Here is a 14665-nt window from a genome sequence, read left to right on the forward strand (position 1 = left end):
GATGCATAAGTACCTATCCTTACACATTACGGACGCTTGAGGTATCTCAAAACTGGATATCTTTGCTCCACTCAAGCTTCAAGTACCTTGTACAGCACCCGTACCTTAGCTTGTACCCAAGTGTGTCAATACATCTGCCTTACATAACATCCCACCGCCTTGTGAAGGTGTAAGGAGTGCAACTTTGTATCTGGCAGGCTGGCAAGCGCGTTGGGGCGGTTTGGTAGCGTGGTAGCAGAGCGAGCATGTGCGTTTAGGGGAACCCCTGAATTCCAGTCCAAGTCCCTTACCCCCGACGCAGTATGGTGAAGTGTTCTGTCTTTAAGGTAGCTGTATCAAGTATGGAACTAGGTAATGGATGGATAACTGGTCCTGGATAGTTCAGCATAGACAGACAGACAGATTTACACGGTAGAGAGCGAATAATAGTGGTGGTGGGCTCTTTTGGCTCGTTTGGATCGATCCAGTCACACGCCCATTGCCCAAATATCCACGTCGGCCGTCCCTTTTCCGCCTCTGATTATGATTATGGGGTGTCCGTAATTTAAATGCCAGCCCTGAAGGCCAGAAACCTCACTTCCCTGAGTCTCCCCCTTCTCGAACCACCCACCTTTCGACTCTCGTCTCTTCTCCCCCATACATACATCACCGGCATTATCTCTCTGATCTGGACGGCACGGACACGCAAACGCGCGACGGGACTGACCACCTTACACCTTACACCTCTGAGTTACAACCTACCGAGGCCTGGAGACGAACGAGACTTTGGCTGAGACATCCAAACAACACATCACCCAATACAAACTGCATACAACACCATCCACTGCAACAATCAATCGCCTGTAGTACGCTGTTTGACTGCTTCAACTACCAAACCCCCCCCGACCTACTGTTGATCATGCATCTCCAGCTGTCATAGCAACTCGCTCTTCCTCCACCAATTCTTGCCCAACACTCGAAATCCTCCAGCCGTTGGGCAGTGTCTGCCTCACTGCACTGACACCGCCGCGACGAGCCCCGTCCAACCCCCCTGCGCCTTTCTGCCTCGACGACCCTCAAGAGCTGTGTCGCGACTTCAAGTGCAGCTTTCCTTCCCTTCAACCTCGATTTGTATACCAACTCCTCCGCAAACACGAGGACTGACCGGGCATGCGTCTTTCCGGCAACATTCAACGTTCGAGTCCGCCATTGTAACTCACCACGCCTGGCGCACGCGATTCTTGCCTCTAAACTTCTGTCTCGAAACGATCCACCCGTCGCAACTTCCACGTATCCCACATAGCTTCCTCCCACACATTGATTGAAAAGAAGTCGCTCGGTAGCGACCCAACACCGCCGCCATGTCAGCCGTTAAGAACCTCCGGGCAATGTTCGAGCAAAAAGCCGACTCGAGTCCCCCGGATCGGGGAAGGTCCCCTGGCCTCTCCTCCAGTAAGTTCCCCCGCCGTTCTTAGCTCCATGGCAATAGACGCAGCTTCTCTCGGCGAGCTTGCTTTGTCGACCTCTTCCCAGTTCATAGAACTGCTCAGCTTGACTCTCCAAACACCATCTATCCATCGTGTACGCATTTCAACTAACCTGATACCTCTGCAGACGGCACCGAAACTCCCCCTCTATCATCCACCCGCCCACTCTCCAAGATTCGAACGAGCTTTGTTGCTGTTGAAAAGGACGGAAGAGTAGGACTCCGCCGAGATCCCAGCAACGAGTCGAGTGTGTCCCAGCGAAGGCTCAGCAGCCATACCGAGGGAGAGGCGTCTGTATCTGGTCTCTCTGATAAGACAATGGCCACCGAGGACACCTCCGGGGGCTACAAGACAAATGTCGTCGGCAGCCCCATTCCCGAGTCACCTCGCCGCCCCGACGCGGACAAGCCGACAAACGGAGCCTCCCCTCGTAGCTTGGGGGCTCTGAACAACCACCCGAGCCACAATCCCGACAAACACGTAGACATCGAAACGCCTACGCCAGAGCTACTCCCAGGCGACCCGACGCAAATGTCGCCCGACCACAACGTTTCCAATGGAACAGCTGCCGCAAAGACCGCCGGGTCCACGGCTCCCAAAAACTCCATAAAGACCACCACCAAACCCCTGGCGAAACTGGCACCTCCCGCTACCATCACGAGAGCAAAGACACCGTTGAGATCTCCAGTCACTGCCAAGACCCCTACCACAGCAATGGGAGGCTCCAAGCCGAGCGCCCCCAAGGCTCAGCACGATGCCGCAAAGAAGCCGGCGACTTCGACCCCCAAGTCCGCTGCGAAACCGGCAGGTGCCGGCAAGAAACCCGCGCCCGTGCAGGTTTCTCCCTCCAGCGGCATTGGCTTCGTCAAGCCCAAGGTCAAGTCGCCCACCAAGCCCGTGAAGCTGCCTGCTTCGCTGATGGCCCCGACTGCCGCCTCCGTTCAAAGAGTCAAGGAGGCTCCTCGCGAAACCCTTACGCGCGCCTCTGGCAGCCAGGGCCGCCCGGCTAGCAGAGCGAGCGCGCCCGGTGCTGCGGCGCCGCCCAAGACTCTGAAGCGCCAGAACTCAGTCATCAACCGGCCCCGGCCCAGCATTGGCCCGCCGCCAAAGAAGCCCCTCCAGGACCACCCCATTACCAAGAAAGATAAGGAGGTCGACGAAGGTTTCCTGGCTCGCATGATGCGACCCACGGCGAGCTCGACTTCAAAGGTATCAGAGAAGGCTCCCGTTACCCCTCCTAGAAGCAGGAGCGCAAAGCCGAGCAGCGCCAAGAAGGCTTCCGCCTCAAGGAGTCCCAAGAGAGCACTCTCTCGACCGGCAGCGGTACGGGCGGGAAGCCGCACAGGCAGCCCTTTCGCTAGCAAGAAGGATGCTCCAGTCAAGAATGTCGTTGAGACCGCAGAGGCCGAGGCCATCGCCGAGGCACCGAGAACCCCAGAGGCAAAGGCACCGGCCACACCAGAGCCTATTATCGAGGAGACTGCGGCTGAACCTAGTCCGGCCAAGGAGGCTGAGGCTGAGGCTCCTGTCGAGGAGAAGGAGACCGCGGTGCCTGAGCTGGAGGCCGTGACTGAAGAGCGTGTTGAGGAGCCCGAGCTCGACGGCATCATCCAGCAGACTGCCACGCTCGATCTCAAGGAGGAAGACGCCGAGGACCAAGAGCTTAAGAGCCCGGATGAGTTCGAGGAGCTACTGGCCGATGAGAAGGAAGCGGCGGAGGAGGACAAGACGGAGTCAACTCCGGCCCCTGTTGAGGCGACCACAGAAGTCAAGACTGAGGCTGCATGAAAAGAAGAATTCTGTCCAAGAGTGGCGGAGGTGATTGTATAGTTTTAGAAACCATTGGGGTGTACCATGATACCTGACCGACAAAAAGGCGTAAATTACTTCGTGAGAAATTTCAAAGTTCCGGAGCATGGAGAAGTTGGTGTCTGGAGCCCGAAATCAGTTATAGAGAATGAATACCACTCGCACAGAATTGTTCTGACTTTTGGACATTTAAAAGGTTCAGTAGTTTTGCATGGTATGTGTGTAGTTTTGAATGCTCTTCTCTACGCGGGTGAGCCATAGCTTCTTAAAAGGCAGCTCGGACTTAGTGTTCCCCAAGAGCAGATGTCGCTGCAATCTGGCCACGGAACAGTAAAGCTTCAAATATGGTGTGTTCGTGTCTTCTCTAGAATACAAATTTTGTACAATATATGGAGGACATTGCTCCTACAGAGCAGTAACATGTTGACTTCGACGCCTGCCCTGTGGTGTCTTCTTTTTTCCCAAGACTCCTTTTGCCCGTGGCCCAGGTGCTCTCTCCTCGTAGGGAGTGGCTATCAAAATTCTCCCTTCTCTAAAAGGCCATCTTTCTTCGCCCCTGACCTATAACAAGGCCTTATGATCCCCTTCTTATCTCGCCCGGCACAGCACCATACCGCCAACTTTCCTCGCTAGCGCCTCCCTCGCCTCCAAGATACCCCTATCCGTAGAAATAAACAGGCACTCCCCCAGCGCCAACCCCTTGACGAGGCCATTCTTGGTCGGGAACCCGCGGACGACGAGCTCGAGGTCCTCAATGTGGACGTTAATGGGCCGCGTGGGCTTGGTAACCATGGTCAGGCCGCGGAGGACGGGCTCGTTGTTCCAGTATTTGAGGCCGAGCCAGAGGCGGCGCGTGGCGACGTTGGCCGAGGTGACGGGTTCCGGGTCGCGAAGGAGGTCTTCGGGCGCAGGCGGGGTCGGGCCGCCGCGGTAGAGGGAGGAGACGAAGCCGGAGCGGTGGAGGGCGAGGGCGAGGTTGAGGTTTTGCTTTGTGTTTGTGACGGAGGTCATGCCCAGGCGTGCGCGGGAGGCGTTTTGGAGGTGGGAGCACATGTTGATTACGTTGGTTAGGCCACCCATTTTGGATTGCTTTGGGGAGCCGTGGGCTCTCGGTCTGGAAGGGTGTTCTGTTTTCGGTTGGAATCGGGGTTCGAGGGGGGAGTGTCGTCGAAGTTGTCGCGGTGCTTTGAGGGACCGCTGTTGGTGATTTTGCGTTGAAGCTCAATTGATGGGCGGGAGCTTACTGTATTGATGTCAATTGACGATCAGTCCAATGGTGTTCAGTTCGTGAGATTCGAAAGGAGTGTGCGTTGCGCGTTGGCTGGCTCCAGTGGTACCGCGAAGAATAATCCGTCACCACGCAATCAAAGCCGCAGGGAAGCTATCGCCAAAAATTTGGACACGCCCATCGCAGCCGTTGTCGACTGATGACTAAGGCAGAGGTACTTCGGTCACCTCACCTCCACTCACCGAGCCACCTCACTCACCTCACTCACTACCTCTTATCTTATCTTCTTCACCTTGGGAAAAAGGTCCATGCTCCACGGCGCACGTCGGACCCCACTCCCCGACGACGGCACTCTCCCGTCACTGTCCGTTCTACGCAGTACACAACCCCGGCCGGAGCACCTGATTGGCTGTCCCCGACGTCTTCTAAGCGCCGAGTTGACCAGTCGATGCGACCAGCTGCAGCTCACCACCCATGTATTTCACAGCAGACGTAACGCAAGCAGGGCCTGGCACGCGCATGGTCTCTACCTTAGCTCGGGAGCTTCTGGGACTTGGAGGAGAATGGCGGGGACAATTGGGTTGATAGGCGTTTTGCGAAGTCGCAAGACCCTCAAGGTAAGGTAGCGTGCCTGGTCCTTCCTTTTTGTCACTTGCGAATTTGTTTTTTTTTGCTCATGCCACTAGAGGAGGGGGTATTTGAGGCGGTCTGGCTACTGAGTGGTACCAAGATAAAGAGAGAGAAGAGGACTAGAGGGGTATTGGGTGATTGATCACACGAGAGGAATAGAGAGAGAGAGAGAGAGAGAGAGAGAGCTTTGGATCGTCGAGACTGGTCTGTTCTGGTGGTAAGCAAGCTACACAAAACCTCGACACCCTCGGCGCAAAACAGTCCATCTTTCCCACCTCCTCCTCCTCAAACGAAACTCTCTCCCCTTTTTTACCTCTCACTCATCTTGTTCCTGAAATAAACTAGGTGCCACACACACTTTCTCACATCTTCTGTCCAATTTCGCCCGCAACATAGAGCTCTGTTGGTTCTCTATTCGTACCCGCTGCCGCCCTTGGCTACATTACCTTTCACCTTGACCGAGGCGGGGTAACAATTTGCCAACGCCCAACACCCCCCGAGAAAGTTGCGCGCCTCTCTGGTGCTTGTCAATCGGATCATCGGCCCAGGGAGTGGTCCCGAACCCTTGGACAGAGAAAAGGCAAGGAAGCTATTCTTGGAGCTTCCTTTGTTTGGCGTTGTTGGAAGCTCGGCAAGGTAAGGTAAGGTTTGGAGGGGCTGCTCGCAGCAATCCCACAATTAGAGAATGGCGACCCGGCCGGGAGAGGAAAACGTTGCTACTCTGTGAGTTTTCATGTTCTTGTTGGTTTTTGTCTTTCCCAAAAGGTGGTAAAGAAGCGTGATAGCTCGCATTTGTCTTCTTACCTGGCCCTGTTCGCCTGTTTTCCCTCTCACACTCTCTCTGGCTCTCGACACCCACATCCGAAACCACACGTGGGCTTTTGCGATTTGCGATTCATTTGCACATTGAAGGGCGGCGCATATATATAGAAAACGATGGCGGCTGCTGACTGGTCTCAAACTCTCAACAGCTTCGGAGACGTTCATTACTTTTACGGCCCACCGACGAGTAATCCGCCGCACCACCGCTTCGACAAGGGATCTTACGTTTACCTTTTTGAAAACGCAAACGACCGCCGCGCGCGCATTGAGATTGCCAACCAGCCCGGCACCGAGGACCAAGACGCCTTTGATGGATGTGCGTAAAAGCCCATGTATCCTGCTCCGAGAGCTCTCTGACTCTCCAAAGCACAAGCTAGAGCTTCATATGAAGCTTCAACTGAAGCTGGAGCTGGAGCTGACATGACATCACATCCGCTAACCAACATTCATTCACAGTCCTCGACAAGACGCACGTTCGATACTCGTACAACCACCAGTGCATGGTGACCCTCATCGTAGGCGAGACGACGGACCAGATGGAATGGCACCTGCCCACCTACGACCCCCAGAACCAGAACAAGTACCACTACAAACTCTACTCGCTCGATATCTACTTCTGGAAGGCCGACGACGCTCTCCAGTTCGTCAACGGCATCCGCTTCGTCCTCCCGCCCGCCCAGGTCGAGATCCTCGATGAGCCTCAGCAGCAGCAGCAACACCAGCACCATGTCCAGCAGCACACGCAACATCAACCCGTGAGCTCTGTCGTCCAACAGCTAGAACACGTCGCGATATCGGACCCGAACTACGGTTCTCTGAGAGGGGGCGCCTCCGCGCAACAGCAGCACCAGCAAAACGGCTCAGCGTTCGCCGGACCACCTACCTCAGCCGTAGCCGCCGCGCCATCAGCCCATCAACAACAACCAGAGCAGCCGGCGAGCTTCGCACCAATGGCATACAACCCCGCCGCCCCAGCCGCTCCAGAAACAATCCGCCACAGAGAAAAGACCCCGCCCCCCGAAGACGGTGTCGCGGACCCGCTAGCCGCGGCCGTCGCCTACGACGCCCAGGCCCCGTTCTCCCCAGGCTTCGTCCCCCCTCCCGGGTTCCAAAGCGCACAGGGACACGGGAGAATCGACCTCCCGCCCCCTCCCCCACCGCCGCAATTTGGTGGGCCCCCAGGCCAACCCGTCCTCCAGCGCGCAGCAACGATGCCAGTGCAAGCCGTACACGGCGGCCTCGCGTCTCCGGGACTCGTCAACCCATACGCGAACGGCAGCCCGTTCCCCTCGTCCCCGGGCTTCGCGCCGCCGCCCCCGCCGCCTACTCAGCCGCCTCAACTTCAACAGCCTCAGCCGCAAGTACAGCAGCAGGGAACACCCCAACCGCAAGCCGGAGCCGTCCACACTCCCCCGACACCACCCTCAGCAACGACTGCGGCCTCCGCGCCCCCGGCTGCAGGGGCCCCGATGTCGCCCCCGCCAGGCGGGTTCTCGCAGTACTCGTATAGCAGTAGCAACGGGGGCAGCCAGCAGCAGCAGCCGGGAGCGTTCGACTACTCTATTCACCAGCAGGCGTATCGGCCTACGGAGGTGGAGGCGGGCAAGTATAAGGGGTATACGGGCAAGCAGGACCCGACGGGAAGGCTGGAGGCGAATGTTGGCAGGTTGGAGAAGGGTGTTACGGGGATGTTTAGGAAGTTCGAGAAGAAATTTGGGTGATTGGGGTACGTGATGGCGATGTGAGGGAAAGGGGGAAGGGGGAGGGGGCGACTCATGGTTTGGATGATTTTCGCTTTATTCTTTGAGTTCCATAATGGGGGAGCAATCCTGGGTGCTCTGGGTAGTTTGGTCATTGAGTACGTAACCTCAATAGATAATTTTCCTGTTCACAAATATTCCGGATACCGCGTGCCTCGCTGAGAAGTCGGGCTCTTGCCTGGGTGTATACTCACAAATATCATCAATGCTAAGCGGATTTCCCAGTCAATGAGGCATCTCATCCAATTCTCACTAAAGAGACTGGGTATTTGTAGCAGAGCCTTTGGTCCGGTACACACTCTTGCCCCCCTCTCCACTTCCTCCCTTTCTCTTCAAACGGGTGAAGCTGAAAAGAGGCGGCCGCCTCCAAGCGCTAGGCTACCAACGATGATGAGGAGCCAACGAGCCATCGTTATTCACTCTGTCCTCGCCCTGGTGGTGGCATTTCATCCTTCAGAAAGAGCCTTTCAAGACGTTGACGAAGATCCTAGCCGCGTGTGATGACCCTAGAGCAATTAGCTTCTCCAAGGCAGATGTCCGATCGCGGTTCGGCCGTCAAGATTTGCTCGCTGAAGCTGAATGCGGGGAGAATTATGCAGATAACCCGAGAACAAGAGCCCTAATGCTTGCTCTGTTGATAGGATGAGTTATTGGCGGGTTTGTAGGTTACGGATTTTCACAAACGCTTCCCCTGTTAGCATACTTCACGAGTAAGACAAGGTAGAAACTTATATTCATGCCTTCGGAGCTAACAGTCTTACTTTCACAGCGGAGCGTTACATGCGCTATTCTTAATTTTTGTACCATCTCGGTTCAGGTACTTTTCCGATGCGGCATTCTTTCTCCCAGCTCCACATTCAAAGACGGCAACGGCATTGCTTCCCAACCACTATTAAAGCGCGTTTAGAATTGATGCAGATAGCGATTTTCATCAGGGATAGCATCCATTTTTGAGTTGTCATGAATGGGCAGCGCAGGCAGCAAGCAAAGTACACCAATCTCACAGTATCTTGTCGATCGGCAGTTGTATCCCGTACGTTATGCATGGATGCGATTGACAACGTGGTGGCCTGGCACGCCTGGGGGAGGATTCGCGACTTTTGGGGGCCGGAATGTCGCTCCGTCAGAACGGCCCAGGTCTAGTTTCTTCCAAGTGGCAAAGTGATGAGGCTTTGTTGGTCTCGGCATGTGGTGGAGGGCTGGCAGGATTCATGATACAGACCGCAATGCGTAGTGATGAATCCTGCGAGCGATAGCTGCAGCTGACAGTGGATGGGTCTCCGTGAAACAGCGGGATGGGGTTGCCAGGTGTGATAGCGTCTTGCCTTTTTCCTATGATGGAGAAGAATGCCTTTCTTTCCCCAGGCTCTCTGATACTCCTCATTTGCATAGTTTGTCGTCAACCAGAAAAATAAATATGCTCGGATACTCCGTACATAAGAATTCGTTCTCCTCGAAGACATTGACAGCGGAACTGGTACCAAGCCTCGGCTCGTATAAGTCAAGATTGTGGCACCTTGAGAGAACCGATTCAACGTTGCTTCGCCTTATCCTTAATGCGGAAAAATTCCAGATTTCGCGCGGAGGTTGCGCTGGACGGCGTCTTCCAATGAGCTGACACAACGGGCCTAACTATTAGGTTGTCCGACCCGAGGCACGGCTGGCTGCCCTACAGGCAATGGCCGCTCTGCAAAATGGCCAGTCGTCTCTCTCTCCTCAAGTCCTGTCAGCGCTACTCGCGAAGGTGGACGAATTAGAGGGTGCGGCTAGGCGATTGGGTGATTTAAGCCGGCGTGCAGAAATGTCTTAGACAAAAAGTGCATCTGTCTTAGACTTGCATGATAGCTGGGCTTTCGTTCCTGAATAGCGTTGCGCCCTTGAGGAAGTCTTGAAAACCGTGTATTAGTATCCAGGTGTTGATTTCGGAACTATTTGACTGAATCTGAGGGACAGCATGCGAGATATGTCCTCGAGAAGGGCTGCGGCAGCTTTCGAAGAATGAAGATGGCGAGGTAACTGGGCTGACATGACTTGCTTGCAGCGCTGGAGTAAGCCCACGCAGGCGGCAGCCCCTCCGTCCCCAGCCACATGGTCATCATGATGCAGATGAGGCGGTGCTGGAGACCGCGGGGCATCCCTGCCATTCCTTGACTGGCTCGCGAGCTGCCAGGCAGCCCCAATGTTGGCGGTTAATCTTCTCGCAAGTCACATCCTATCCACGCTATCTCACCTGTCCCGGGGAACCCTGCCAGCTTGCCATGTCTGTGGGCTGTGGCAGAGCAGCAGATTAGTTCGCATATTGTACTGAGAGGGAAGCAGTCGGTGGCTGGTGAGAGCTGCTCTACACTATCCTCTGGAGGCTGGTGCGTCGATGTTGCTTGATTTTCGTTGCACTGTTACTGGGCCATGATGCTTGTTGCTGGAAATAGTTTACCGGTACCGGGCAAAACTGGAGACACAGCGCTCGAGTTCTTCTTGGCCAAGTGGGTTCAAATCAATCGAAAAGCCCAAGCCGGATGGCGGCATGGCATAGCGACGGCGTTCCTGAGGAGGCCCCTGCTAATGCTTAAATTCGTGACACGGCAGGCGACGGAAGCGAAATCACTGCCCTAGGGCATGAAATCAACAGAAGGGGCGGGAGCAGTAACTTTTTGTCAAGGACAGATCAATCCCATCGTCGACTCTTCAGGCGTGAGAGATTTTTGTCTGATGTCACCCGTGGACCTGAATAGAGACAGGAAACGGGGAAGTCGATGGAGCAAAGCTGAAGGGGGGGGGGGGGGTTGACATTTCGTGGGCCAGAAGCTTTAGGGCCGAATGACACCGTTGCAGCAAGCCGCAAGCCACACGTCAAGCCCCAAGGACAGGCTGCCGGCGCGATGGGATCGCCAGTGATGATGATAGCGCCAATCTGTATGATGTCTCCATAGCCTGTGTGCCTGTGCAGAGCGGGTGAGCAAGACTGGCGCCAACACCAACACCGCCCTGCCCTGGGCACTGCCTCACGCCCCGATGGTCTGGGTTGGGCTGACTGAAAGTTGGGCCCCCTGGGAGGTGTCTAACGCAGCGGCCATGGGCTCGAATATTGACTGCAGATGTATGGATGGTCCTGATTTGGCATTCGTACTTGGGTGATTGATGTCATATGGTGATTTGAATGGAAGCTCCTGTTGCTCAGTGAACCCCGGAGGAAGACAGATTGATTCGATTGAACGCCCTGTGCGGAAAGGGGTTGATTGGAGAAACAAGACTCGCTGTTTGCTCTGCAAGTGAAGTTTGACAGACGCAGAGGACAGGCCTCTTCTCCTTCACGTTTCGCCCGGGCCGTGTTTGCAGATAGTCTTCCTGATAGGAGTACGGAGCACGGAGTGTGTAGTAGGCAGGTATGACGGTGTCATGTATTCATGTACGGGTACACAGATAGGTACGTTGGAAAACGCCGAGAATGATTCGATGAACGGCGTTCGCTGATTTGGGGTAAACTCAAATGATTTGATAGCTTGGTTCATTGGTTCATTGGCGGTTCGGTCGGCCTGCCATCTTATGTCTACCCGGAGCGGCATTGAGAACAGTCGGGATTGTCTTGTCTGATATCATTGACGGCGAAGGCCGTGGCCATTGACTCGAATCCGTTCCGCGGGGTCCAGTGCAGCTGCGTACGTGAGACACCAGAGACTACTCCTCAGAGAGAGAGCGCATCAGAGAATTGGAGAGGGAGGACGCGACGACTTGCATCGTCCTCAAGCAGAGTTGCAACGGGATGAGCGGCGCGCAGAGCAACGTAGAACCTGGACAAGGTTAGCGCATAGATTCTTTCCGCCGCCGGCACCCACTAAGGAACATACACGAGCGACGCTAAGGTAAGCTACGAGGCGGCCCACCTCGAGGGGGGAGTGGAGGATGTTTGTTGTGCGAGGTACCTCGTTTCTCACGTTGTAGTGGGTTGTTGAAGAAGTACCTTTGAAACATGGCCAGAGAGTGAGGGCCAGTGAGTCTGCCAAAAAGATGTCAGGAAGAGAGAATGGAAGAGAAGGAGTCTCGGGGTCCAGCTGGGAAGGGCAACCGCAGACTGAGGTGCAATTGCAACAGCAGCTGCAGGCGCGGCCGTGGGCAGCTGCAACAATCCACTTTTGCATCCTGCTCTGCTCCTGCCTCCTTCTCGTGCCTGCGTCCCTGCCTCCTGCCTTCCGTCGAAGCTCTACCTTACACAGTACGTACCCAGGTCCTGCTGCGCTGCGCTGAGGCATCCGCAATCCTCGTCCTCGTCCTCGTCCTCATCTCAGGTTCACCCGCAACCTCGACCGCGACATCAACCGAGACTTTGCCTGTTCACCTTTCCTCCGTCTGCTCTTCTTCTCCTTACCTACTAGGTTATGCAACCAACATCACCACAGCTTTTCCCAAACAACGCCAATCAATCCATCAGTCAATACACATAACTTATTCAACCGTCCACTATACGCCAGCCCGGTCATCCTGACGTCCCACGTCCAACATCCAACCAGCAATACGCAATACGCTTACGGATACCCGCCTTGATTACCTTACTCAGGCAAACCAAGAGACAATCGACAGCGGTGATCCGATCCAGCAACGCTGCTGCCTCTCGTCCATCCGCCTCCGCCTCCGCCTCCCTCCTGCATCGCTACCAAGACCAAGCACGCATACGGATACAGAGCACTTCAAGGGCAAGGCACCGACCTGCTGCTCCGTGCCTCCCAGCCTCACAAAGCTCACACCCTTCCCGGATCCATCAAACCCACTCACCCACCTGAAAGGACCCTTCATCGTTCACCACCAAGTCCCACTGCGCTGCACAGCACTGCGCACAGAGACGAGGCACAAGTCTACACCCAGTCTACGGGCACGGATACGTACCTCGCCGCCAGCTTCTGGAACCCCGGACCTTTCGAGGTTGACCCTGTGCTACTACCACCACGGCGCCGCTACCACCTACCAAGTACCAACCTGCACCTTGCCTGGACCTGGTCCCGTCAGTCTTCTCGCCTCACCTCACCTCATCTCACCTCCAACCGCCAAATCAACCGACTGTTGCTTGCCTCCTTCTTTCTCTCCCACATCGCCTCTCGACTGCTCCCACGTCCACAACACTTCGACCATCACCTGTATCGCCATCCTCTCGTCTCCAATCCCAACACGTCCCCATAAGCGTCCCTGCAATTACCGAGTCTCAATGTCCCAGTCCTGACGCTTATTATTCGCTTTGCGCAGCTGGGACGCCCCGCCTTAATCCGCCTCGCCGTTAACTCCAGCGCCTCTCGACCTTAAACCGCCGACCCTTCCGTTCCGGTACTCTGTCGAAATCCAGTCGCTCGTTATACGCAATGTACCTCAAAATGCGAATACCACTCGACTTCTCCGCCGGTTTCCAGACCGGCTACCCTGCGACATTGCAACGTCGTGAAGAAATCGACGGCAGAAAAATTACCACAATTGTAAGTGACAAGACATGTGAAGGACTCTTTTCCCGTCCTCCATTACCCTAGAACAAGCCGCTGACGCCATACCACCAAAGGTCATCCTCGGTGTACTGGTTCTCCTCATCTTTATCGCCTTTGTCGTCTTTTCCCTCCGCGCATCTCGGCGCTCTACCCGCGGCAACAACAAGAAACCTGGCGGCGGTGGCTTTTTCAAATCAATATTGAAAAATGGTGGCAGAAACAGATACCGCCAGGCTCAGGATGAAGACTCCACCTCTACCGAGCGACTGACCGACCGCCGTCGATCCCGCCCCTCTTCTGTCGCATTCGATGCCTCGGCCGATCAGTCGCAGGCCGATGCCCGGTCTCCCAACAGCGCTGTCAACCGCAATACTTCGATTCGTTCGATTATGACGCTGCCTGCTTATCGGCCTGATCCGAACGAAACCGAGCAAGTTCTGGGTCGCGAAGGTGAACGCGGTGGTGTCGATGTGGTTATCGAATATCCCACGGAAGAAACAGAGGAGGATTTGCGTGATCAGGAGATGGAGGCTCTTTACCAGATTCGCCTAGCCCGCCGTCAAGAGCTTGCTGAGCGGGAGGAGCGGAGAGTGGAGCGCCGGGAAGCTCGGGAACGTGGCGACTTTGTAGCTCTGGACAACATCCGATCCAGAGCTCGGGCTGCCAGCAATAACAGCGTCGTCGCTGTGCTCCGAGAAGAACATGAACGCCTGAAGAATGAACGTCAGAGAGCTGTTTCCAGTGTTTCCTACGCCGACCTCGGTGTTGCTCGTCACGATGGTACACGACTTCGCGCCAACAGCAATGAGAGTGAGAGGATGGGGTTGCTGTCAGACTCCGCCAGTATTGCGGCCACCTCAATCCGATCTGGGGCCGGATCAGCCATGAACCACAGGAGAGGCAGCTCTGTAATGAGCATCGAAAGCGACCTACCTTCGCCGGGCTTCGCTTCTAGATCACAGGCGAATTCTCGACCAGATACCCCCCGCCTAGATACCCGAGCAGGGTCCAGCCCGGACGTTGAAGCTGACGTAGGAGACGCTGGTATGCCCATCTACTCTCCACCTGGATACGACGAAGTCTCGCTGGATGACGAGCGGTCCAGGAGCAACACCCCTCAACCTGGCACTGAGCCTCCGCCGACGTACCCCGGCCCTGCCCAGCAACGATCGGAGAGCATTGCCTCGAGCATGGCCGACCTGGCTGCAGATGAGCAGACTACGAACAACTCCGCAGACTCGCGCCGGAGCTCAAGGGTACCACGACTACCTAGTTTACGATTGCAGCAAGTGCCGCAAATCGTGATAGAACCTTCCAGTGCCAGGCCTCACGACGATAGGTGACGGCCTGAGCTGGGATCGCGCGAACCATATTCAATCTGATGATTACGGCTGAAGGCAATGAGCTTGTTGCAAACGAATGAACGCCTGGAGGCTATCTTGTTGGTACATACGAAGTCTTGAAGGGTGAAAACACATGCAGGTTGGA

General features: G+C 55.5%; 4 protein-coding genes across 4 annotated transcripts; 3 read left to right on the forward strand and 1 right to left on the reverse strand.

Moving 5' to 3' along the window:
• Positions 1 to 1340: 1340 nt before the first annotated feature.
• On the forward strand, positions 1341 to 3254 carry CTAM01_06536 (uncharacterized protein; the record flags this gene model as incomplete). The annotated part of the gene is made up of 2 exons (XM_060522563.1): positions 1341 to 1431; positions 1594 to 3254. 2 exons carry the CDS (start codon positions 1341 to 1343, stop codon positions 3252 to 3254), a joined length of 1752 nt encoding a protein of 583 aa, XP_060382822.1.
• A 609-nt stretch (positions 3255 to 3863) lies between these two features.
• CTAM01_06537 (uncharacterized protein) lies at positions 3864 to 4355 on the reverse strand (the record flags this gene model as incomplete). The annotated part of the gene is made up of 1 exon (XM_060522564.1): positions 3864 to 4355. One exon carries the CDS (start codon positions 4353 to 4355, stop codon positions 3864 to 3866), a length of 492 nt encoding a protein of 163 aa, XP_060382823.1.
• A 1714-nt stretch (positions 4356 to 6069) lies between these two features.
• On the forward strand, positions 6070 to 7676 carry CTAM01_06538 (uncharacterized protein; the record flags this gene model as incomplete). The annotated part of the gene is made up of 2 exons (XM_060522565.1): positions 6070 to 6271; positions 6412 to 7676. 2 exons carry the CDS (start codon positions 6070 to 6072, stop codon positions 7674 to 7676), a joined length of 1467 nt encoding a protein of 488 aa, XP_060382824.1.
• A 4060-nt stretch (positions 7677 to 11736) lies between these two features.
• CTAM01_06539 (uncharacterized protein) lies at positions 11737 to 14520 on the forward strand (the record flags this gene model as incomplete). Its single annotated transcript, XM_060522566.1, has 4 exons — positions 11737 to 12085; positions 12221 to 12911; positions 13045 to 13171; positions 13252 to 14520. 4 exons carry the CDS (start codon positions 11737 to 11739, stop codon positions 14518 to 14520), a joined length of 2436 nt encoding a protein of 811 aa, XP_060382825.1.
• Positions 14521 to 14665: the final 145 nt, after the last annotated feature.

This window comes from Colletotrichum tamarilloi (assembly GCF_030869305.1).
Source record: "Colletotrichum tamarilloi strain Tom-12 chromosome Unknown Scaffold_18.1, whole genome shotgun sequence".
Lineage (NCBI taxonomy): Eukaryota > Fungi > Ascomycota > Sordariomycetes > Glomerellales > Glomerellaceae > Colletotrichum > Colletotrichum tamarilloi.